The sequence below is a fragment of the Gigantopelta aegis genome, chromosome 15 (assembly GCF_016097555.1).
Source record: "Gigantopelta aegis isolate Gae_Host chromosome 15, Gae_host_genome, whole genome shotgun sequence".
In the NCBI taxonomy this organism is placed as follows: domain Eukaryota; kingdom Metazoa; phylum Mollusca; class Gastropoda; order Neomphalida; family Peltospiridae; genus Gigantopelta; species Gigantopelta aegis.
The window spans coordinates 11,227,905-11,255,364 of NC_054713.1; the positions used below are offsets into that span (position 1 = coordinate 11,227,905).

A 27,460-nucleotide genomic window follows, 5' to 3' on the forward strand; every position below is an offset into this window, starting at 1 on the left:
ACAGAAGACGTTGCAAGGCATGTTGGGAGTTCTAGTCGAGCGATACGAAATCTTCGCGTAAGATTTCGAACGACAGAAAGCACCAACGACTTGCCACGTCGTGGACGTCCGCGTGTTACAACGCGTGGTCAAGACCGCTATATCATGAACACGCATTTGCGCAATCGATTCCAAACTGCCACTGCTACTGCTGCTAACACACCTGGGCTTCATAATAACCGAATCAGTGGGCAAACTGTTCGTAATCGTCTGCGGGAGAACGGTTTACATGCACGACGTCCTTACGTCGGATGCGTTTTAACGCAACGTCATCGTCTAAATCGTCTTAATTGGGCACCTGTACACACTCGTTGGCGACGCTGGAATACCGTTCTTTTTTCGGATGAATCCAGATTTTCTTTACAACGTGGTGATGGCAGGGTGCGCGTCTACCGTAGGAGAAATGAACGCTATGCTGACTGTTGTGTTCTTGAACGAGATCGTTTCGGGGGTGGGGGTTGTGTCATGGTCTGGGCAGCCATTGCCCATGGTTATCGTTCACCACTAGTCGTCATTGATGGCAATTTAAATGCTCAACGTTACCGCGATGACATTCTCGCTCATCACGTCATTCCTCTGTTCCATAACAACGCCAACATCTCGATTTTTCAGCATGATAATGCCACCTCTCATACAGCTAGAGACACTGTAAATTTTCTTAGGACAAATAACATTGATTTCATTGATGACAGGCCCGCTAAAAGTCCTGATCTCAACCCCATCGAGCATGTCTGGGATAGTCTGGACAGACGATTCAGGCGTCGTCCCAACCCACCGCTAACGTTAACGAACTTCGTCAAGCGCTCATTCAGGAATGGAACAATATTCCACAGGCAGAAATCAACACTTTAGTCAATTCTATGCGCCTGCGATGCACTGCAGTGGTCAATTCAAGCGATGGTCATACCCGTTATTAAGTGTGTGTGTGTGGGGGGGGGGGGGGGGGGGGGGGTAACCCCTACCACACTTGGTCAAAATGTCTTCCAGTTTCTGTTAACCTATGGCCATGATTTTTGCACCAAACGATGCATCTTGGAACACTCTTTAAACGCATATATAACAATTATTCCCCCTGTTTGTTTTCATCAAGTTATGTTCAAGCAAAGTTAGCGGAAGTTTCTTATTTTGTTCAGTATATATATATATATATTATATATATATATATATATATATATATATATATATATATATATATATATATATATATATATATATATTAATAATAATAATAATATAAGAATTAGATATACTAAATCTGCTGTCTTACAAATGGGGTGGGGGGGGGAGGGACGTAGGCCAGTGGTAAAGCGTTCGCTTGATGCGCGGTCGGTTTGGGATCGATCTCCGTCAGTGGGCCCATTCGGCTATTTCTCGCTCCAGCCAGTGCACCACGACCGGTATATCAAAAGCCGTGGTATGTGTTATCCTGTCTGTGGGATGGTGCATATAAAAGATCCCTTGCTGCTAATCGAAAAGAGTAGCTCATGAAGTGGCGACAGCGGGTTTCCTCTCTCTATATCAGCGTGGTCCTTAACCATATGTCCGACGCCATATATTCGTAAATAAAATGTGTCGATAAATAAAACATATCCTTCCTTCTTACAAATGCTTCGTCTGTTAAAAGACAGTTACGTTTGACATTTATGAGTAATCATTATTATTATTCATACTACAGGCGCGTGTGCAGGGGTGGGTTTAGGGAGTCGAACCCATCACCTTGCTCCAAGCGATTTTAGTTTTCTATTCAGTATAACTTCGCTCGCCACAGTATAGGACCCTCCTCCCATCCCCCTTCTCCCCTGTATAATTTCCTGGACACGCGCCTGTGATGTCGACATAACCACAGATTACTGTTTCAGCAAAATAGCTGTACTTTATAATACAAAAACAATACTTTCTTTTCCTTTTTTTTAATCTTAGTTTATTAGAAGATTTCTGAAATGGCGGAATCCAGATTGACAGGTGCGGATCTAGGGGTGGTGGCAGGATATTTCGTCGTCATTATTGCTGTCGGCATGTTTGTAAGTTTTAACTTTTTATGTTATGTGATTACGAATTGGTTTCTATTAACCTATTGATTGATTGGTTGATATAGTATGTTTTGATGATGGTGGTGGTGGTGGTGTTGGTGGATATGATGATGATGATGATGATGATGATGATAATGTCGATGTTGATGTATACATTTAATGATAAGCATTAATTGATTGCTTGTGCCTCTTTCTTCTTGTTTTCCAGGCGATGTACCGAGCTAACCGAGGGACAATCAGTGGATATTTCCTCGCCGGGCGATCGATGTGGTTTCTGCCTGTACGTGACAGTGTTTGAATAGGGGATGGGATGTAGATCAATGGTTGAGCGATCGCCTGAGGTGCGATGGATAGCAGGATCGAACAACCTTAGAGGGGTTTTTTTTTCTGTCCCAACCAGTCACTGACTATTTTCCTTTACAATTTAGAAAATAATCGGCTCAGAAATAAATAACTTGTAGTAAATTCCAAAGTATGAAAAAGGCGTTCCCTGTGGGAAGGACTACAGTGTCAGACTAAATACTGTAGGTGCTCCTGTTAAATTTGCACCAGTGTCTAAAAAGATTCTGTATCCACCCGTGGTAACTCATAGCCATATAGGCCATCGACCCAGGGCTAAGATATTTTATTTGTCTGTGGTACTCAAGGTCACATGACCGCGTTTCTCTAACAGACTCGTTGAATAATTTATCAGTGGCACAATTATTCCACACATGTTGACTCTTGAAAATTATGTCTGCTTTATCTTGTAAGCAAACAAGGGTCCCGGGATTTAATCCTCTTACGTATTTATCACCGACAAACGCGCCTTGGCAACCTCTCTATCACCTAAATAAGTGTATCACTGTTGGTTACATAATTCTAAGGCGGATCCACGATTGTTCATAGGGGAGTGCAAATATTTGCACTTTATAAAATTGTTGGATTTGATGGTGTAGTGGTTATCTGATCGGTTTTAGACGACGGAACGTAGCCTAGTGGTAAGCGCTCGCCTGGTCGATCGGGTATCGATCCCGGTCGGTGGGGCCAGTGGGTTGTTTCTAGTTCCAGCCCGTACACCACGACTGGTATATCAAAGGTTGTGGTATGTACTGTCTTGTCTGTGGGATGGTGCATATAAAATATTCCTTGCTATTAATGGAAAACAATGTAGCGGTTTTTCTCTCCGAGACTATAATGTCAGAACTACAAAATGTTTGACATCCAATAACCGATGATTAATAAATCAATATGCTCTAGTGGTGTCGTTAAACAAAAAATACTTTAACTGTATCTAAACTGTTTTAAAGTGGATAGATTCGTGTTCCTGTACTACCTCCACACCTGAGTGATTGTTAGCCGGTTCCGTACACTGTCGTTGAATGACCAACAGTTTGGGCGAAAAATGTAACGACTAATTCCAAGCTCAAACTATCAACTGTCAGGAAGAAATTGGCCAACTCGATGGTTGCGTTTTCGACTTAAGAAAAGTGCGCTCAGATTAACAGCTAACGGGTTATATACGACGAAAATTGATTTGTAAGAGCGCTCAGACTCGCAACTGGACAGTCGTGGAAGTAGAGAGATCGTCGAGTTAACCAACTCCGTAATGACAGTTGGTAGTCTGACACTAGCATTAAGTTTTGGCCGTCGATTATTGTTAACTGTTTTTATGCACACAAGGTATATCCCTAGAATAAAAATCCCTGTTTGTTACATAGCATTGGTGTTCTACGTTTAAATAAAAACAATATATTTACTTTTATTAACTGTCTTACTACCAACCTCAGGCTTCCAGTCGAAGTTGGAAGTTTAGGGAAATGTAAATGTTGTTTAGCTGTTATGACGATGATGTTCATTTGTGATGAATACAACTATATGTGTTTCAATGTTATTGTTTTTTTGTGTGTGGGTGTTTGTTTTTTTTGTTTTGTGTGTGTGTGTTTTTGTGTGTGTTTTTTTGTGTGTGTGTTTTTGTGTGTGTGTGTGTGTACGCGTGTTTGTGTGTGTTGTTGTTGGTGGTGGTGGTGGTAGAGTTGCTTTGTTTGTTTGTTTGTTTGTTTGTTGTTTACTCAGCCTCGGGGAGTGGGAGGTCCAGAAAGCAAGAAGCGTGTACATAAATAAGTGTTGTTTTACTAAAACAAACATTACTAAATACCGTGACCCGTAATGAAGTAGCATTCATGTTAAAACGAGTGAAAACGTAATTTTCTAAATATACTGACGTCCAAATGAAACTATACCAAGAAAAAAATATTTAATTTCCTTTATAAGTTGGATAATGGAAATAAAAGGGTCGTTAAATATCTTTCTGCTTTATGAAACAATATTTTGTTCTCAGCATGCCAAAACACCATTCTCATGAATATATAGGTATTAAACATGCTACATATTTATTTTTTTGTTCAGTAGTCTCTCAGAGAATAGGTATAGTTTCTTTTGGACGTCAGTATATTTATAATAGTATGTAAGTCCCAACATCAATCCATGCATTCAATACTGACTGTGTAGAACTGTTATAATATGTATTGTACATTTAGTAGTTATTTGTTCATGTATTATTTTATATGATCTAGTTCAAATCAGGTTTTGTTCTGTTGTTCTCTTCCGTTTACAGATGGGAGCGTCACTGTTCGTGAGTAACATTGGAACGGAGCATTTCATTGGTCTAGCTGGATCTGGGGCGGCTAAGGGCATCAGCGTAGGAGCCTGGGAAATTAACGTAAGATCCTCTACATAGACGTCAGGAGCAGGGTCTCGGTCCACGAAGCGATCTTAGCACTAAGATCACCTTAGTGCATAAGGTAGCTATGCACTTAAGGTGATCTTAGGGCTAAAATCACTTTTTGGAACGGGGCCCTAGTGTCGGGATAGGATAAATACTATGCATAGTTCTCCCTTCCTCTGTTTGAAAGGTTTACTAATATATAAATGGTGGCCCCTGGCTCCAGTTGCTAGCATCTTCCGACGTCTATAATTTAAGATTCAAAATCAAATGAGTTTCTCGTTCCAGCCTGTGCATCACGACTGGTATATCAACAGCCATGGTATATGCTTTCCTGTTTGTGGAAAAGTGCATATAAAAGATCCCTTGCTGCATTAGAAAAAATTTAGCGGATTTCTTCTTATGACTACGTGTCAGAATTATCATATGTTCGATATCCAACAGTCGATGATTAATTAATCCATGTGCTCTAGTGGTGTCTTTAAACAAAACAAACTTCGTCTTCTTCAATCTTAGGAAGACTTCCGTCTGTACCCTCCTACCACAGTAGAATATACAGACTTTTACCTGTTTTTAACACATTATTTTACCTCAATAACAATGCCCAAATTGGCATGTATTTTGGTTTGATTTTATTTCTCGCTCCAGCCAGTGCACCACCACGACTGGTATATCAAAGGCCGTGGTATGGTATATGCTATCCTGTCTATGGGATTCTGCATATAAAAGATCCCTTGCTGCTAATCGAAAAGAGTGGCCCATGAAGTGGCGACAACGGGTTTCCTTCCTCAATATCTGTGTGGTCTTTAACCATATGTCTGACGCCATATAACCGTAAATAAAATGTGTTGAGTGCGTCGTTAAATAAAATATTTTTGAAAAAAAATAATTGAATTTTTTTTTAATGTTTTATATTTTTAGGCCATCTTGTTTCTCCAACTATTAGGATGGCTCTTCATACCGGTCTACATCGCCTGCGGGGTAAGCGGTTCTATTTATGCTATTTCTACCAATAACTGCTATAATTAGTTGAACACCTCAGTGGATCGATTCAACTGATTGGGGTTTTTTTCTTTCTCTCATTCCAACCAGTGCAGCACAACTGGTCAAAGGCCGTGGTATGTGCTGTCCTATCTGTGGGAAAGTGCATATAAAATATCGTTTGCTTCATAAGGAAACATTTAGCGGATTTCCTTTGATGACTACGAGTCAGAATTACCAAATGTTTGACATCCAATAGCTGATGATTAATAAATCAATGTGCTCTAGTGGTGTCGTTAAACAACCAAACTAACTTTAATTAGTTGAAGGATGTTTTGATACACACTCGGTGGCATAGTGGTTTAACAAATGACTTTTGTTCCATCCAATGCACCACGACTGGTATATCAAAGGCCGTGGTATGTGCTGTCCTGTTTGTGGGATGGTGTATATAAAAGATTCCTTGCTACTAATGGAACAATGTAGCGGGTTTCCTCTTTAACACTGTATGTAAAAGTTACTAAATGTTTGACATTCAGAAGCCGATGATTAATAAATCGATGTGCTCTAGTGGTGTCGTTAAACAAAATGAACTTTAAACAGCTGACTTTAAGGTTTGTGGTATTTCAAGGGCTGTGGTATGTGCTGTCCTGTGTGGGGAAAATGCATAACAGACAAAAGTAGCAGGTTTTCTCTGGTTATATGTAAGAATGATCAAATCATCCAATACCCGATGATTAATAAATCATTGTGTTCTAGTAGTGTCGTTAAACAAACAAACAAAAACACCCACTGGAACTTTAACTTTTAATTTTGTTATTTCTAGAAGCAACTGACTACAACTTAAACTATGGTGTCTAGCAGTCGTCGTTGAGACACTTAAATATTTGTCACTTTGTCAACTTCCTTGACTGTAGACTTTTTGTTTTGGGAGGTTGGTGTATTGTGTTTTGTTTTGCTGATTTGCGTTGTTGTTGTTGGGTTTTTTGTTGGGTGTTTTTTTCGTTGGTTTCTTTTGTGTGTGTTTTGTTGTTATTGTTGTTTCGGGGGTTTTGGTGTTGTTGGGTTTTATGTGGGTTTTTTGTTGTTGTTTTTGTTGTGTGTGTGTGTGGGGGGGGGTGTCTTTGTTTGCTCGTTTGGTTGGGATTTGTTTTTTGTTTGTTTTTGGTTTGGGGTTTTTTTTTTGGGGGGGGGGGGGGCGGGGGGGTGTTTAATTTTTTTTTGATAATTTCATTGAATGTTTGTCACTAAGTGATTTGGAGGTCAACGAATACGAGTTTACTTCTAATTGTTTTTGTTACAGACGTACACAATGCCGGAGTATCTGTCGAAGAGATTTGGAGGTCAGCGAATACGAGTTTACTTCGCCTTCCTCTCTTTGGTTCTCTATATCTTCACAAAATGTTCCGTGAGTATTTGACGCTACAAGTGGTTTTGGTGCATCCACTACTTATTTCAAATAGAGCTCAGTCGGTAGAGTACTCACCTAGGGTGCTTTCGTCCCAGGAACGAACCCCCTCATAGGACCCATTCTCTGATTGTTTTTCCCTTCCTAACCAGACTTGGATATCAAAAGCCTTGGTAGCCTATGTGCTATCTTGTCCGTGGGAAAGTGAATATAAAAGATCCCTTGCTGCTAATAGAAACAAATGTAGAGGCTTTCCTCTAAGACTGTATCTCAAGAATTATCAAATGTTTGACGTCCAACAGCCGATGGTTAATAAATCAATGTGTTCTAGTGGTGTCGTTAAACAAAACAAACTTTAGCTTACAGATATTGTTACTGGCTTATATATTATTATTATATATATATATACAGTAGAAGTCCCGAGTTTTTTGTCCGGTAAACCCTTATATTAACTGATGATGGGTCGGATATGTCCAGAGTCGACTATAAGCCTTCGCTCGAACTAAATTATCGGTCCCGTCTGTGTTATTAGCTATATTTCCCTTGAACAGGTGATACATCAAATATCAAATGGAAAACCACCGAAAAGGACCAACAATTGCCTTTGGATTATAATAATTTAGGCGGAACGAGTTATAGATGGATCGGAGAATCCCGACAATAGCCAAGCAATCCTTTCTTTGCCATACTTGTCATTTTGTGTGTTCAGCCAGCAGCTATCGGTAAAAGTCTTTCAAGTACAGCTAGTGTCACGGTGCCTTTTCGGTGAACCGTAATTCCAATCAAACAATTGGTCTCGGCGGGAAGCGTTACTCTGAACACGTCTACCAGACCAGTTTTCAATGAAATCAGGGGCGAGGTACTCAGCTGTCATCACTTCGGCAAGGGCTTCTGCATCACACAGTCGGAGTAATTTCTAATAAATCCTTTCACTCTGTGATAGTTTGTTATATAACACATTGATGAAATTTTTAAGTTTGCAGTTACCAAAATAATATGGTAACAGGTCGTTTCGCCCTTATTACTAGGTCATCCGAGTCGTTTTGAACAGGATCGATTCGTACATCTAACTGAGTCGTTTCGCCCCGTGTTTCGATTAGCACTAATTTTTATTTTGTTAATAAAGTACAGTTATTCATTAGTGTCACACAATCCGTGTTTATATTTACAGATAAAAATAATATTATAATTTTGTTTATTTCCAGTATCATTTACTCAAGCCATATACATGAAACTATGTACAGGCCTTAGATAATATACAGACAATGTATTCACATTAATAATTAATTTATGAACAGTCACACTGCATACTACTGATGTGCTGTGGTTTCTTATGAAATACACTACATACCCAGCTGAGGTTAAAACTCGAGTACGATATGTTGATTTCGCCTAGCTTCAGCTGACAGAAAGTAAACAGCTGATAAAGTATTAATATCTAAAGACAGAAAATTACCTAATATTTGGTCATGAATAATGAATAAACAGAAAAAAAAATACTTCAAAACTGTAATAAATATATTTATTTTGTGGGGCGAAACGACTCAGTACGAATGGGATTTAGGGCGAACCTACGGAGCCCCTTTGGGGACATGCTGATATTTATTTTTATCTCGTGCGCACGAGTTAATTATCTCGTGCCCACAAGTTAATATCTCGTGCGCACGAGATAATTATCTCAATTGTACGAGTTAATTATCTCGTGCCCACGAGTTAATATCTTGTTTTAGTTTCTAGTCATCATATATTTAGACATTGGACCTTTTGCACATATTATGCTTATTACGAATCGTTATGACTGCAAAATTAGTAGCGTAGTACAGATAGTTTTTGTTTTCATACGTTCGTCGAAAACAGAGGACGTATTATTGCATGACATGTAACGTTTAAACATTCTGTTGCTTAGTCACAATATCCCCATTTCGCTGGGATGTACATCTGTCATAGATTTGGTCTACTGAAACAGTATTTCGTGACATAGGAATCTGAATAATCATTTCGTTTAAATAAGATCATGCATTTTTATAACCTTTTTATATATTTGTTTATTGACTTTCAACATTTAAAGATTAAACGAAATTAAACTTGATGTGAAACAGTGTCATTGCTTGGTGGTTTGTTGATATTTGTGTGTGCTAATATTCATTATTGATTCCCCCTATATCAACTCATGAGTACGAGTCATGCAGTTAAGGTAGCACAGTAAGCTTTTCCAACTACTCGTCATTTTACACAATGTGTAACTCGAGAATGATAGCACTGGATATTAGCATCAATGTGCGTATGCTACTTTGACGTTCATATGTTCTACATATTCTATATGTTTCGCTTCCAGGTCTCTCATAACTCCATTTGTTTTTATCTATTGTCTCTCCTTGACTCTTTTTCAGTTTCGTGTCTCCCTTGATGCTACTCTGTTGCAATAGTTTACCTGGCTCCGTGTTTATAAACCATAAAGTCTAGACTTTAATAAAGTCCAGACTTTAACGTCATGACAACGCCAATCAAATAGCATTTCGTTAAAGTCTAGACTTTAAGTTTTATAAGCACGGGCCCATGACCGTAGATGATGCCTGTGTAGGAGCCTCAAAACACTCCCCTGCTCCAAAACACTCTCCTGCTCCAAAACACTCCCCTGCTCCAAAACACTCCCCCTTGGAGCCCCAAAACACTCCCCCTTATGTAGGCCCCATTTAAAACCCCCCCCCCCCCCCTTGGAACCTGATTAAATCACTCCCCAATCGGGATTCTAAAATCACATAATGGCCCTAATGTATGTAGGCCTATATGTTTAAATAAAATTTAAAACTATACAATCATAACATTTAGTTGATTTAAGCAACATTTAGATATATGAATATACATAGATAGAGATAGATAAAATAGATAGAGATAGATAGAGAGAGAGAGAGTTAGATAGATAGATACAGAGATACATAGATATATGAGATACAGAGAGATAGAGAGATACAAATATATCGAGTTAGATATAGATAGAGATAGAGATAGACAGACAGACAGAGAGACAGAGACAGAGAGACATGGTTCAGATCTCGGTAACGGCATGAGGAATTTTGTGAAGGCAGTAAATGATTTTAATATCCCCCCCCCCACCCAGTGCCAGTGCATCATTGAATATATGTATGTTTAAGTCAAAACCCGACATACATGCAATAGAAATATTCAAAACATAAAAAATACATGCATACATGTATACATACATATATACATACATACATACATACATACATACATGTACATAATTCAACAACGTATCGTTGTACATATCCAATCCAAGAACACTTTCAAAGGAATTATTAATAACCCCAGGGTTTGGTATTATGATACAGTGCATAACACCATTTTAAAGATATAGGGGGAGTGTTTTGAGGCAGCTACATTGTAAAAAACAGACAAATAACAATCTAGAAAACGTGAAAGAATGATTCAACGATTTGAAGTAGAGCACAGAACATTAGAATAGTTGACCAAATTGAATGTGTTATGGAGTTAAACTCTCATTTCATGTTATTATACTACTGTGTTTCTCTTACTATATAACATATATGATAGTCAGATGCATTTTAAATATTTAAGAGCCGGTGCAAATAAAACTATAGACAAATTAGGCAGGTATTCCTGGCAGGAATGGCCGTTTAATTTGATCTTTCAAACAGTTACAGTAACATATTTTGTTCAAACTTTCACATCATACATTTTTAAGAACACCTTCTCGGATATATCTGCCAATGTTCATGAACAAGAACACAAAAGGCCATATTCCTATTATTAGATAGGAATATTAGGTACGGCGTCCTATCGAGTGAAGTAGTCATGCTTCTCACACAATGCTTTTTTAGAAAACAACAATCAAGGTCACAAAGGTAAAATTCTTTATCGCTTTTCTGTTTAAATTATTTATGACATTATAACACAAAGTTTTTTAGAATTGACTAAGAAACACATGACCAGGTTTCAAGGTCATAAATGTCAACTGATGAATCTCTTCCGTCACTGGGAAACATCTTGTTGGGACATTATGAAGCAATGTTTTAAGGTCGAAAGTCATACTCGTACTGCGGCAACGTTTCTCAGCAACACGTAACACGTAAGCACGTTTTAATATCCAAGCGTCCCGGTCAAGATATTTTCTGGTGAAAATATGTGGACAAAGTTTCAAGGTCAATGTCATAAAGGTCAAACTGTATACTCATGCTGGCAATTAATTATTATTTGAACATTTCTCATAATTTAACAGAAATCATGTAAAGATTCAATGTCAAGTTCAGCTTCAAGGGATAAAAACATACGAGGTGAACATGGTGTCACTGGGTATTCAATCAAAGGTCGGCTTTGATCATTGTTCTTAACACACAAAACAGACTGGCAGCCTCGTAAGCATCGGCAGGACTTAACAAATTATGTTCCTCCATGTACATTGTTGCCAGCTCGTACACATTCTTGTCACACGGCACTGTATCGACGGAGCTGCTCATTTCAAGGCATATGTCCAGTTCTTCCGTTTCAACAAGGTACTTGAAGTCGAGTGTTCCATATAATTCGGGTAGGTTGTAAAGTGTGACAGGTCGCCCTCCATAACCTCTACTCCCAGCATTTATACGGATTCTATGTGCATTCCATTAATTCACAAGATCTGCAATCTCCTCTTGGTAAAGAAATAAAGTGGCATACTACTTGCATAGCAAAATACATTTGAAAAATCGTGACATGTCACCTCCAAGTAAAGTTGGTATACCACCAGTATTCAATACAGCTCGTGCGAAATACCCACCGATTACATTTGGATCATTGCTTGTTTTATTTACTTCCATCCAAATGATATGACGAGAAAACCCGTCGATATATCCATTTATGCATATTCCATATGGCTTTAGCTTATCATAAGAATTCAAATGCCATACGAAGTTCGGTCCTTTTGATATATATTCTCTTCTCTTAAGCTTCCTTTTCTTTCGTAGGGATACACCATGGGGGTCCAGTATTTGTAGAAGAATTCTAACGAGTTCCTTCTAAATGACAAACCCAGACTGAACACATTTCAGGTGCATCCATCTGTAACCATGAAGTAGACTCGATGTCCTCAGCTCATTTCTAAGAGAATCGGCTACACCAGCTATATCCGAATAATGTTTACGCCTATACAGTCCCATTCCGTTCAGACACCTTTTTAAATGACGCATGGACATACGTATGCCATGCTTTGCTGAAAGAAAGTGCAATATTTCAGCATAAGCCATGCCAAACATAAAATATGGCTGAATAAGATGTGTTTTGTGAGTCTCCATGTTGTTTATTCCAGCCGTATGCGCACGCATGTTAATATCTCGTGCGCACGAGATAATTATCTCGTGCGCACGAAATATCAACTCGTTCGCACGAGATATTAACTCGTGCGCACGAGATAAAAACAAATATCAGCATGTCCCCAAAAGGGCTCCGTACGAACCAATCCTGGGTGAATAAGACTAAGGGCGAAACAACGCAGAGTTTTATGGCGAAACGACCTGGATTCGAATAATATGTATCTAATGCTTTCGAGACGTTTCGCCCCGCTACACATTCGGCCCCATAACACTAGTCGGTTATTGTTGTTTTATAAATCAAATTATTCAGTCACTTGTGTTTTGTTATTAAATTTTGTTATTAAAGTATTGTAATTTCTTTCTCTCGTTCTTTTTCTTTCTTTCTTTCTCTCTTTTTGTGATTATTATTATTTTTATTTTTTTTAATTGAACATAATATCCGAGTGTTAAAGAATAAATAAGAGCCAACCAACCAAAACTGTATTTAGCTTTGATAATCCAAAAATGAAAAGGAACTGATTTTTTTGTTTGTGTAAATACAATTTAATAACTTGCAATAAATTGTTTTGTGTTTGTTCTACTTAATTTTATTATGTGGCTAGAATTGGAACCACTGATGTTTGATGTCAGTAGGGGTTACATGTGTACAGAAATTAAGTACGATCACAAAGAATGTTTTCCATGCGGTGCACTCGCTCAGGGTTTGGAGTCGGTATCTGGATTAAAAATCCCATGCCTCGACTGGGATCTGAACCCAGTACTCACCAGCCTGGAGACCGATGGCTTAACCACTGCGCCACCGAGGCCGGTAGGTAAATTCAAACTAGCATCATTAAGACATGTTCTAGTTCAGTTCAGTTCAACTTTATTTTCGTGCTTATATCTCATTAAAGTTCAACCAAGCTGTCCTGGGCACATATCTCAGTGTTCTAGCATTTAAATGAAATAGCAAAACACATATGGATTCACAATTCCTGAACGTAGTCTGAGTTTTTGTGATGGCATCGTGGGTTAGGTAAGTTCTGTCTTGTATCACTCTCTACCGCTTGAATCGTTAGTGAAACAATGTTAAAACGTAATATACAAACATGAAAGTCTAAACATACTAAACGTAAGTTTCGCTTCCTTATTTTATCACCATATCATTTATCAGTCATATTCTACATGAACGCCATGACGTACATGTTTATGTGTGTATGTGTGTGCGTGTCACGGCGCACAATGAATGTTATTCGACAAATTAATGTTACAAATTTGTATTGTATTTATATTATTACCGGTGTATGTGACCATCTAAAGTGTTACTATACCAATTACAGCATATATCTGTATACACGAACACTAGATCGCCGTATATTGCATTATGGGCAGAAACGGTTTGGGGCCGAACATGTACTGGGGCTGAAACGTCCTGACACCTATCTAATTCAACTTTCTAACTGATGTTACGGAAATATCCGATGTTGACCGAATGGTTCGGTCGAACTACCCGATGGGTCGAAAATTTTCTCGAGACCGACGGGGTTCGAGCCAACGAGATTCAACTGTGTGTGTGTGTATATATATATATATATATATATATATATATATATATATAGTCTACAAAGTATCCCATGCATAATCCTGAATTAGTCAATAATAACAGTTACTTGTTTTATTATCTCCACTGTAGTGATGACGTCAACGTTTTGTGTTTGGGTCGGAATTACGTTTTTGCAAAATATTTTGTTTGTTATAAACCAAGTTCATTGATCCTACACAGCTGTATTATGTCTTATGCCAGGTTCAGACTACCAACTGCCACGACAAACCTGGCCAACGTTCTGCTCTCATTTCTACGACTGTCCAGTTAACGCCAGGACCTATATTCACAAAACATCGTAAGTCTAGTTTTACACGTAAAAGTAAATCAACGACCGAAGAGCTATTCACGAAACAACGAAAACGTAAGTTACGTGTAAAGTTGGACGTAAATATAAGAGTGCCTCCGGTTACAACTAACGCTGCACGTATGTCGTGTATATATAATAAATCAAGCACGATCGCCGTCATTTACTATTATTTACGGAAATTGGCAACATTCCAATAACTGAAGCAGTTTGCGATGGCGAACGACCACGGATTGAACATATTTCTGTTGGTGATCGAACGGATTTTTTCGACTCGGCCAATTTCTCCTGAGTTATCTTTTCCTTTTTAAGAAATGTCTTCAAGTTCGTACCAAAACGCGGGTCCCCACCAGTACCAAAATGCCATGGTTCACGGTTCGCGATGTTATTGTTAGCAGACGACAAACAAAATTGCGTTTTGCGCATTTGTTATTTACCCGGTAGCCATCGTTTCTAATGTGTTTTTATTAATTACTCCAGTGAGAGTGTTAAATCGTAGATTTACGTCCAACTAAGTTACGTTTACATTTACGACCGTCTTTGAGAATAAGGTGCTTCTTGCACGTAAACGTAAATCTACGGCACACGTAAGTGCTAGTCGTAGACGTAAATTTACACCTTTTTGTGAATATGGGTCCTGAACTCTCTTACAACTCGATTTGTGTCATATATGACTTCTACGACCGATTAGTTGTTAATCTGAGAGCATCAGTTCGGGAAATTACAACGCAACCTGTCCACTTGGCTAACTTCGTCGTGACAGTTGACAGTCTGAAATTAGCATTAAATAGTTTTTTTTCTAAATTATATATTGATTTTTGTCTTTGTACAGACAGTTCTTCTGACCGGCGCTTTCTTCATCCAACAGAGTTTGAACTGGGACCTCTACCTGTGTATCGTGGTTCTGGTTTTAATAACAGCTATACTCACAATCACAGGTAACTTGTTTATTATATTTGTTTCTAAATTTAATATCAAAGTTTAAACTTAGATCTCTGTGTGTCTATTTCTCGTTCCAACCAGGGCACCACGACTGGCATATCAAAGGCCGTGATATGTGTTATCCCGTCTGTGCGATGGTGCATATGAAAGAAGGAAATGTTTTATTTAACGACGCACTCAACACATTTTATTTACGGTTATATGGCATCAGACATATGGTTACGGAACACACAGATATTTAGAGAGGAAACCCACTGTCGCCACTTCATGGGTTATTCTTTTCGATTAGCAGCAAGGGATCTTTTATATGCACCATCCCACAGACAAGGTAGTACATACCACGGCCTTTGATATGCCAGTCGTGGTGCACTGGCTGCATATGAAAGATCCCGTGATACTAATGGAAAAATGTAGCGGATTTTCTTTCTAAGACTATATGTCCAAATTAAATGTTTGACATCCAATAGCTGATGATTAATAAATCAATGCTCTCTAGTGGTGTCATTAAACAAAAACAAACTTTAACTCTATCTGTGTAGGCTATTTTGCTAGTGGTTCTAATAACGGATACACTCACAATCACAGGTAAATGTTTTTCACACCCGTTAGATTTGTAGTATCACATGGCGATATCGATATCGATTTTAAGACATCTCATTTGCTGCTCTATGGTGATAACCTAATGTCAAAGCAAAACGTCCACTTAATTTATTATTATTAACACAACCGACACCAATTTCTATCCATAACCTATCAGTTAACTGCAAGCGCAATTGATGGAAAATGTTGTCTTAGTGTATAAACGGGTGCCTCATAAAAATAGCCAGATCCTTGGTAATGGTCAACTTGTATACAGCCGTATTCGTATAAACGACACTTCAACTATATTCCTTACACACACACGTGTTTTACCACTGCGAGAGGTCCACCTGCCCTCAGAAAATAAAATGGGTGACTCTTACTTGAAGTGCTGTTCCAGATATATGATGTATTGAGCTATATCAATCAACATATTATTTAACATGATTAGAAAATAAATTTAAAAAAAAAAAAAAAAAAAAAAAAAAAAAAAAAACATTATATACCGGTATATTTTCCATTTAAAAATATTCCCCTAAAAACCAGAAACAGCTGAATTCGTTTCGGGAATTTCCGTAAGATTTGATCCGTGACGACAAGAGACTCACATACTAGTGTTTTGCTTATTTCAGGAGGGTTAACAGCCGTCATCTACACAGACACCCTACAGGCACTGCTTATGGTCGGTGGCTCCCTCTATTTATCAGGGGCAGGTAACACATGTTTTCCTTTTTATTGTTATGTGTTGTTCTGTGGTGGGAAATTGCATATGAAAGATTCCTTTTTGCTGACGGAAAAAATTAGAGGGTTTTATCTGAAAACTGTGTCCGAATGATCAAATGCAATAGCCGATGATTAATGAAAGAATGTACTTTGGTGGTGTCGTTAAAGAAAATAAACTTTAACTTCTGTAATCTGTGCAACACTTCCTTCAGTATAAATTTTAATTAAACCTCAATCAGTACTCTAGCTACTATTAGAGGTCAACGGAAAATTCGTATTAGCCACTGTCAGTAGCCCTAAACATTTATAAACAACTACCAATGTGTTCTGACAATTAGTTTCATCCCAGATGATCTAGTATACCATACACATTGCAATGATCTTTCTGCTTTCTTTTAGCGTTCTATGAAGTTGGAGGCTTCAGTGGCCTTCTTGAAAAATATCCTCAAGCAGTCCCTAGGAACGTGTCTGCTATTGTTGTGAACCAGACGTGCCATTACCCAGACAAAGAGGCTTTCCGTATGTTGAGAGATGTTGATGATGACTATATGCCATGGCTGGGCTTCCTCCTAGGGCAAACTCCAGGTTCCATCTGGTACTGGTGTGCCGATCAGGTCTGTATACAGATTAACAAGGTGTAGACATATTGTAGTGTGTAGGTTTGTAAAGGTAGATGACAGTGGTTAGATAGATGGTAGTGGAGTGATAATGATGGTGACTATATGCCATGGTTGGGGTTCCTTCTGGGACAAACTCCAGGTTCCATCTGGTACTGGTGTGCCGATCAGGTCTGTATATAGATTAACAAGGTGTAGACATATTGTAGTGTGTAGGTTTGTAAAGGTAGATGACAGTGGTTAGATAGATGGTAGTGGAGTGATAATGATGGTGACTATATGCCATGGTTGGGGTTCCTTCTGGGACAAACTCCAGGTTCCATCTGGTACTGGTGTGCCGATCAGGTCTGTATATAGATTAACAAGGTGTAGACATATTGTAGTGTGTAGGTTTGTGAAGGTAGATGACAGTGGTTAGATAGATGGTAGTGGAGTGATAATGATGGTGACTATATGCCATGGTTGGGGTTCCTTCTGGGACAAACTCCAGGTTCCATCTGGTACTGGTGTGCCGATCAGGTCTGTATATAGATTAACAAGGTGTAGACATATTGTAGTGTGTAGGGGTTTTTGTGAAGGTAGATGACAGTGGTTAGATAGATGGTAGTGGAATGATAATGATGGTGACTATATGCCATGGTTGGGGTTCCTTCTGGGACAAACTCCAGGTTCCATCTGGTACTGGTGTGCCGATCAGGTCTGTATATAGATTAACAAGGTGTAGACATATTGTAGTGTGTAGGTTTGTGAAGGTAGATGCTAGTGGTGAGATGATGATGATGATTATATGCCATGGCTGAGGTTCCTCCTGGTGTAGACACATTGTAGTATGTAGGCTTGTAGAGGTAGAGATGGTAGTGGAGTGATAATGATGATGACTATATGCCATGGTTGGGGTTGCTTCTAGGACACACACCAAGTTCTATCTGGTACTGGTGTGCTGATCAGGTCAGTATATAGATTAACAAGGACATATTTTAGTATGTAGGCTTGAAGATGTAGATAGTAGTGGAGCGATGCTGATGATGACTATATGCCATGGGTGGGGTTCCTCCTGGGACAAACAAGGTGTAGACACATTGTAGTGTGTTGTTGACTTGTAGAGGTAGGTGGTAGTTGAGTGATGCTGTGGACATATTGTAGTGTGTTGACTTGTAGAGGTAGATGGTAGTGGAGTGAGGGGTCTTTTACATGCACCATTCCACAGACATGATACTAGTAGTACATACCATGGCCTTTGATATACCAGTCGTGGTGCACTGGCTGGAACGAGAAATAGCGCAAATGACCCATTAACAAGGATCGATCCTAGACCGACCGTGCGTCATAAATTATTAAATGTGTAAGACAAATATCATTGAAACATTGTGTTAATTACTGTACAGGTGATTGTCCAGAGAGCGCTGGCGGCGAAAAGCATTTCCCACGCCCAGGGTGCCACTGTGATGACGGGATTCCTCAAGATATTACCCATGTTTGTCATGGTCATGCCAGGCATGGTGAGCCGTGTCCTCTATCCAGGTCAGTGACGTCACAGTAATGGCGGGCGTAGATCTTTGTCATGATAAGCGTACGAGACGTGGGGATGGGTTGGGGCAACTGCCCCCCCCCCCCCCCCCCCCTTGTGCTGGAGCAAACCCTCTAATTCGGGCACATATTATTAAGATATTTAGGGAAAATATGCTAACCTGAGACCAGTTTACTACGTATTTCCACCATTCTACCCTCAATATTACTTGTAATCCATGTAAAAATGTGTAGTGATCCGTTTGCAGCCCTATATAGCTGTGTGGTAGTAATGTTAATGTGAATAGATGTTGTTATGCAGATTCGGGCATTTTCGTTTAATTCGGGCAAAAGGCAGCCTGTCCTACAAACATGAGAGCGCGTACGCCTATGATCACAATAATAGCGAGTTATGTCATCAACACGTTTATGGCTGATAGATATTGGGCATGTGCTCCTGTATTGGTTCCAACTTCCAAAACAAGAATGACATGCAGGGTTCAAACTAATCTTTAAAATCATATTGGTCATTGGTGACAGCTAAAATAAGATATTCTGGATAACTTTATAGTCTTGAACTTACTACAAACAAAGTTTTATTAGCACAACTTATTCCCTTCCTAGTCAGGCCGAGTACTTTTCAGTCACCCTCGTAACATGCAATGTTGTAAGCGGATCATGTACCTTTGAAATACATACAATTGATGGAATATAACAAAACTATAGTAACGGTTATGCCGGTAGTATTTTATTGTGGTAAATTCTTCAAACTTGAATTTCGTGACCTAGTAAGTTTGGGAATTCCAGTAGTTTAAATTGTGAATAACAGGCTCAGTTAGGAACGATATTTGAATGCGAGCATGTCAGGAAATTTCTTCTTTCTTCTTTTGAGTGGCTGCAAATGCCATTAAATTGTTTACCATCTGGAGAACAAATTAGCATTATTTTGGATGACAACTGTCAGCTGTTTTAAAGGGAATTTTGTTTGTGTATAACTGTAGTGGTTTTAAAATGGTGACGTTAAGGGAATAATTTTTTGTTTCTATATTTGTTCACAGATGAAGTGGCGTGTAGCAACCCTGACTACTGTTTCAAGGTGTGTCAAAGTAAAGCTGGGTGCAGCAGTATTGCTTACCCTCGTCTGGCTCTCGGCATCATGCCCAATGGTAAGTCAGAGTATTGTAGGCAGCAGTATCACCTTCGTCTGGCTCTCTATATCATGTCCAATGGTAAGTCAGAGTGTTGTAGACAGCAATATATCGTTTAACTACATCTGGTATGAAACGATGTATGGAGTTATGGTTAAATATTCATTCATCAATAAAAGGACAAAACAACTGTATTGAACTATAAATTCCTCTGTCTTTGCTATTTAAGTGCCTATTTAAGTGCCTATATCCAACTGAGGTTCGGGCACGTTTCTCCTGGACCCAACCTTTGGCATGGCCAGCGATCGAGACTTGGTCAAAAGAGTATTTACCAAATATATAATATGGGGCAATTTAGATTATTATATTCGCCAGGTTCTCGAGGGTTGATGATGGCCGTGATGATCGCTGCTCTGAAGAACGACCTTGACTCACGACCGCTGGATGGTACAAGATCAGCCATGTAGTATTGGATCTTGGTATATTTGAAATGTAAGAGTTATTTCCCTTGACCAGGTGCTCGTGGTTTGATGATGGCTGTGATGATCGCCGCTCTGATGAGTGACCTTGACTCCATCTGGAACAGCGCCAGCACCTTGTTCACCATCGACATCTGGAAACGTTTCCGCAAACACGCCAAGGTCACCGAACTCATGGTCGTCGGAAGGTATAATGACAATTTTCAAATTCTTGACTCGTGGCTTTGTGGGGGAGGGGGGGGAGTCTCAGATGTTTACGAGAGAGAGAGAGAGAGAGAGAGAGGAGAGAGAGAGAGAGAGAGGCAGAGAGAGAGAGAGAGAGAGAGAGAGACAGAGAGAGAGAGAGAGACAGAGAGAGAGGGAGAGGCAAAGAGGGAGAGACAGAGAGAGAGAGAGACACAGAGAGAGATAACAAGAGAGAGAGAGAGAGAGAGAGAGAGAGACAGAGACAGAGACAGAGAGAGATACAGAGAGAGACACAGAGAGGGAGAGACACAGAGAGAGAGAGGCAGAGAGGGAGAGACAGAGAGATATAACATAGAGAGAGACAGAGACAGAGAGAGAGAGAGAGAGAGAGAGAGAGAGAGAGAGAGAGAGAGAGAGAGAGAGAGAGAGACAGACAGACAGACAGAGAGAGAGAGAGAGAGAGAGAGAGAGAGAGAGAGAGAGAGAGAGAGAGAGAGAGAGAGAGAGCTTACACAGGATATGACAGGTCTTCTTCATTCCAGATTGTTCATTCTTGTCATGGTCGGTCTCTCCATTGCCTGGATTCCTGTTGTCAAGGAAATGCAGGGTGGTCAAATCTTCATCTACATTAATGAGATCATAAACTATTTGGCGCCGCCGTTTGCCGCCATCTTTATTCTGGCTGTGCTGGTGCCTATGGTCAACGAAAAGGTATAAATTAATTAGTACTGTCCTCGGTGATGTAGTAGCTAAGCAATAGACTTGAGGGTTGTTGGTGGGGCCTATTGGGCTCGCATCTCGGCAAGTTTTATGAATAGATTTGGTAGCGCCAACAAGGACAAATCCCTCAGCTGCAACCACGCCAATAAAGACAACATCAGTGTTTTTTCAAACGAAGTCTTCATCAGAACAGGGATATTCTAAAAGCAGGATTGTGATGAAAAACGAAAACATGTAAAATTTGGACTTGCATATAAAACGAAATAATATTAATCAAGAAGTTAAATTGATATACTGGCGTAGGTATAAAGCCACTATGCTATGCTAATATCGTTCTCCATAGCAAATAACCCTTGTCCAAGACAGACCGCCCAGATAGTTTATATGTAGGCCTATGCCCATGATTGCGAGCTTGAACCTCAATTGGATAAACGCACAGAAATTAAATATCAATGAAATGAAAGGTATAAAATTAATTTTCGTACAGACTGTATGATGTGTGGAAACGTTCAACTAGATAGAGCATGTAAATGTTTACTAGACTGGCTAATGCGTTTCACATTAAACATAGTGGTTACACTGGGAATCAGTCAACTTGTTCACGCAATGCTATCTTCTCTGGAAAGCAGGGCTGGGAAAACAAATTGCCTAGCTCTAATCAATTAACATGAGCATGCGCATGTTTTTTTTTTTCAAGAAACCTAACAAAGTCAAACATTTGGGTGAAGACACCTAACAGAAAGTGCTGGGTTTTTAAGGTTGATTTTAAAAAAAATCAGTTTTTAGTAATCGCCAAGGGGACTCTCATAGCAGTCAGAGAAGGGGAGATGCTGGAGGTTTTTAAGTCAGAAGAATTGACTATATATGGCAAGGTGGGCCCACAATTGACAGACAGACCAGTTTTAGTATATACGCCAAGAGGGAGATTCTGGAAGAGCTTTGTTCGTCAGAGAGAGAGAGAGAGAGAGGAGAGAGAGAGAGAGAGAGAGAGAGAGAGAGTATCTGTGTGTGACAGACAGACAGACACGCTAGTCTTGATACTTTTTCCCCCTTGTCTTTTCAGGGAGCTTTTTGGGCTTTGATCGTTGGCTTCGTGATTGGTGCTAGCCGAATGATCGCAATATTCGTGTTGAAAGGCGAGACGTATTGTGGGAAGGACGCTAGTGCTGACCGACTTCCGACATGGATAAGCAAGTTTCACTACATGTACTTTGCCCTCTCCATCACTGTTCTGACGTCAATCATCGCCATTACCGTCAGCTACTTCACCGGTGGATCAGAAAAGCATTTTGTAAATAAATACACGACCTGTCTTTGAGGGGTCGTTCAACAATTACGTTATGGCCGGGGAAAGGGGTATCTTAGGATGAGCTACAAAGCTTATGGGTGTGCTATCCTATCTGTAAAATGGTAACTCCAAACAGCGACCCACGGTTAGTAGGCTATATCTAAGCCTAAAGCTATATCCAAACCGGACGCGAGCGATGCGAACGATTATTTTAGAAATCATTTATTTCAATCGCCGTATCCTAACCGCACACGTACAGCGCGACAAATAAGACAAACGCATCCGGGTAGGATACGGCAATTTAAATCAATGATTTCTAAACATAACTGCTCGCATCGCTCGCGTCCAGTTTGGATACAGCTTTTTAAAAGGCTGTCATTTCTGTTTTAAATTTCAAGTGAAGATAAAGGACATTTTCTTCCTAATCAAAATGACTATTCACAGCAAAGTGTCAAAGCCAGGGGATGTAGTCTTTGAGCTCCGAGGCATGAGGTGTACTTTAAATAGCCTACCTTATATAGACAGAGCCTGTTTACTCTGGTAGAACATGTAGCACGTGCTACGGGCCCCGCGCTTCGAGGGGGGGGGGGGGGGGGGGCGGTGATGTGTACATTTATTTTTCCCAGGTAATTTTTCCCCTCTCCCCGAGGGAGTTGCAAAATATATATCCTGGGAAGGGGTCCGCTGTTATTTGTGCTACAGGCATCATTAACCTGGCTCTGTATATAGTGACAATAGTCACCAGCTTTTGCTTAGCAAACTAACACTATACATATCATGCTTTCTTTCGTTTTTTTAATCACTCTTATACATGTTATTTTCCTCTCCTAAATAGCTGATTCGTACAACATATTGGACACGACATGAAAAGCAAAAACCCGAGCACATCTTTGAAGCAGAATTGGAATTCAAGACCCCATCACAAGAAAACCAGTCCAGCTCAGCAGTAGCCATGGCTGACGTCACAGTCATAGATGGCGAGGAAGGGGATCAGGCATTGAATGGCGAAAGAGAGGCTGGCAAGAAAGTGTATCGAGATCCTGGATTGGACCATCCCACGAAGAATAGAAAGAAGGGTTAGTTTTAATCATAGGCTTCTAAAGTTATGTCTTAATAAACGTGATACGGCAATCAAAGTCTTAAAATTTTAGTTTTTGAGTTCATCTTTAAAGGTCCTATATCAAAGATGAAACTACAATATTTAGTTATTTTATTAGTAATAAATAACTACAAATAAATCGATCTCAGACATAGTCTTTCTATAATTAACTCTAGAATAATTATTTTAAAAGGTCTTGCACTAGACGACAAGAGGGGTTTCCCGAATTGTTTTTGGCTAAATACAGCATAGCCACCTTCTTCTGGTTTTTTTGTCACCTGACTGTAAAGAAATCTGAGTAAACGTGTTGGATGTGTACGCATAAAACAGTGACGTCAGTGGCTAATGCGTGTGACACTCAATATTTCTCTCTTAAAGTATTTTTCTACTAATAAATGGAATTATTTAGTTGTAATTTTTATAGGCATATAGCTGAAGGTATAAACTTTGTTTCAAAGCAAAAATTAATAAATATTTTTGACGGGAACTGCCATTACTGCAACTTTGACATAGAACCTTTAAGCGAACAGTGCATATATTATAGTCACATAAAAGCATCGTACGATATATAATTCTGAAACGTAGTATTAGGTTTATTTTGTTTAACGAAACCACTAAAGCACATTGGTTAATTAATCATCGGCTATTGGGTGTTAAAGATTTCACATTTGGTAATTTTTACATGTAGTGTTCAGAGGAAACCTGTTACATTTGTCCATCACGTACTATTACTAGATCACCGTGACCTACTTTATCGGTCTGCTGCACATAAAAGTAAATCCTTGTCCGGCTGATTTCTTGGCGGTTATATATTGTTAACAGTACATACATAAACTGCTTTTCTGCCGATATAAACGTGTCACCATAGTACCCATACTAAACAAAATTTCTCTTTGTAATAAGAACAATAACTGCATTAATCAGACAACACCTTCTCCAATGGATACAGTATCATCAGTAGTTGGTCCAAAACAAACTGTTCATCCATCCCATCGCAAATTTTTCACATAATTAGAATTGAATTATATCCGTAACATATTCATTAATATCTATGCTTTTTCATCAAACTCCTTACGGGCGGCACCACGACTGGTATATCAAAGGCCGTGGTATGTGTTATCCTGTCTGTGGGATGGTGCATATAAAAGATCCCTTCCTGCTAATCGAAAAGAGTAGCCCATGAAGTGGCGACAGCGGGTTTGCTCTCTCAATAGTTGTGTGGTCCTTAACCATATGTCCGACGCCATATAACCGTAAATAAAATGTGTTAAGTGCATCGTTAAATAAAACATTTCCTTCCTTCCTGACGGGCGTATCATGTACCTCACCGGTACTCTTTGTTTATATGATGAAATGATCTCACTAATTATCTTTCAGCGCCAGTAAGCTGTGGTCGGCGCGTCTTCAACTACGTGATGGGCATCAGCAGCGTGGAGGAGGACCACGTCCAGACTCTCGCCATGACGGCTCACCTCGAGATGGTGGCTCAGCTCCACCAGAGTAAAACCACGAGGATTTTCCTTGGCGCGCTTTTGCTCATCGTCGTCTGCGTGGCCACGGCCATGTTGGCGTTTTGGTCCGTGTATAAGTTTGACACGGCGCCCTTCTATCCCATGGGGGCCACGAACGAGACTCTGTTGCCTGGTGATCCTATTCCTCCTGACATGGGCAATTAGCAAAAACGTATACACGTGTTTGGTGCAAGTGTGTGCATACTATCATCACTTTTTTTTTTTTAATTTCGTAGTCCCAGAAAAATCCACTGTTTAACGGTCTTCATCTACAGAGTGATTCTGAAGATTATATTATAGGCGTCGGAAGCTGGGTGGGGTGGGGGTGGGGGGGGGGGGGGGGGGGGGGGCACAGTCGCCAAACTTTGAAACTGTAGTGGTCAGAATATGCATTTGTCCTTCCCCAAAACTTAATAACTGACTCCCACCCCGCATTCTCACCCCTATCTTCAATCGCTGGTATGTTTCGACTCCTGTGTGCAAATATAATATAAGGTTAGTGTATTCGGAATAGCAATCTTTGGAGACCCCTTCTCTAGCGGACGGGGGAGGGGGGGGGGGTCATTAGGAGGGTGTACAAACCAGATTTTTATCTTTAATCTTTATTTATATAAAGTAGGACAAAAAAACCGTTTATATCATCCTCGAGTGGGTGGGGGGGGGGGGGGTGCATAGGCTCCCCTTCCCCCGGTTCCTACGGGCCTCGCAACATTTTAGTTACTGAGGTTGTTATAAATGAATTCCTTGACCAATAAAACTCAATGACCAACATCATAATTTTGCTACAGTTCATATAAAATCCAATAAATTACCATTCTCGTGTTCTGTCTGCTATAATGATGACCATCTTCGGGGTAAATGACGTTACAATATCTTGATTAGCTGGTGGTAGTTCAAAATTACTTTCCTTGACCCCTATTACACTATCATAGACATCAATAGTTTCATCATACGTAGGTGATAAGAGTATCGCAGATATTGCCAATTCTGTGTTTTAGCAGCTATATTTGAGGCAGGACTGAGGACATGATCTTGAATATTTCAAAATGTTCAAGGAGTGCATTCATCGGATACTCAATCAGTATCTTGGAAACATGAGAGAAAAAACAACAAAGAACATTATGGGTACTGATCTGCAAGATTTATTAATGCTTTCACAAACGGACTAAAACAGACTTCTCCCTTTTTTTCACCACATGATTAACAAAATGTTAAGTGTGGAAACTAATTTAAGCTACTTTATTTTTATTTTGTCTTGGGGTATACGGAAACAATTATGAGAGTTTTGTTCGTTGCCCTCGGATGGTACCAATTTCTGGTGCGGGTTTCCTCCTTCAATATATGTGTGGTCCTTAACCATATGTCTGACGCCATATAACCGTAAATAAAATGTGTTGAGTGCGTCGTTAAATAAATCGGTTCTTTCCTTCCAGTTTCTGGTCTGGCTCATGGGCTAAGTGTTCGCACTTACGTATGCATGACACTTGTTTATCCTTTACCTGTGGTGGGTGTATTTTGGAAATAGGGATGGGGTGTTGAGAGTACAGAATAGCTCAAACGTGTTCCTTAGGTACCAAACTGTTGCTCCGATGGGTGCAAATACGTCTTGTTAAAAATGTTTGATTATACGTGTTTTATTGCCGTAAGCATGTAATTGTTTTCTCTGACCATCTCTGTCTGTCTGTCTGTCTCTGTCTCTGTCTCTGTCTGTCTCTCTCTCTCTCTCTCCCCCCCCCCATCATATATATCTCTCCATCTCTCACTTTCTCCCTCTCATATCAATCTCTCCATCTCCATATCTATTTCTCTCTCTCTCTCTCTCTCTCTCTCTCTCTCTCTCTCTCTCTCTCTCTCTCTCTCTCTCTCTCTCTCTCAAACATTATTAATGATTACACATAACAATATATAATTTGTACTATTATAATAAAAACAAAAAGTAGGATTGTCTTCAATCTTCATTTTATTATATTTTATAAAAATGGTTTAAAGCAATGATAAAACTGAGTGTTGGTGAATACACTGTATACGTTAAATACAAGTAGAAAAATATATATGATCGCTAGCGCATCTGATTACGATTACAAACATAAACTTTAAAAACAAATGATGGCTATGATTAAAATATGACTATGATTAAAACATGACTATGTGCTCACAAAACTAAATTCTTTCATATTTTTGATACCGTAACTCAAAGATAGGCGTTGGAAGATTATAGCAACTGGAGGTGGTGGTGGGGAGTGTCATATATTATTTTGCTTTTCAAATGGAAGTTAGGGGGCAATGA

General features: G+C 39.5%; 1 protein-coding gene across 1 annotated transcript; it reads left to right on the forward strand.

The window, feature by feature from the left end:
* Positions 1-1,933: 1,933 nt before the first annotated feature.
* Positions 1,934-26,955, forward strand: LOC121390177 (sodium/glucose cotransporter 4-like). Its single transcript, XM_041521928.1, has 15 exons — positions 1,934-2,060; positions 2,278-2,349; positions 4,666-4,770; positions 5,695-5,754; positions 7,058-7,162; positions 15,208-15,313; positions 16,529-16,609; positions 17,019-17,233; positions 18,622-18,757; positions 19,801-19,908; positions 20,407-20,557; positions 21,098-21,266; positions 22,339-22,566; positions 23,399-23,639; positions 25,040-26,955. Exons 1-15 carry the CDS (start codon positions 1,980-1,982, stop codon positions 25,336-25,338), a joined length of 2,157 nt encoding a protein of 718 aa, XP_041377862.1. The 5' UTR covers positions 1,934-1,979; the 3' UTR covers positions 25,339-26,955.
* The last annotated feature ends 505 nt before the right edge of the window (positions 26,956-27,460 follow it).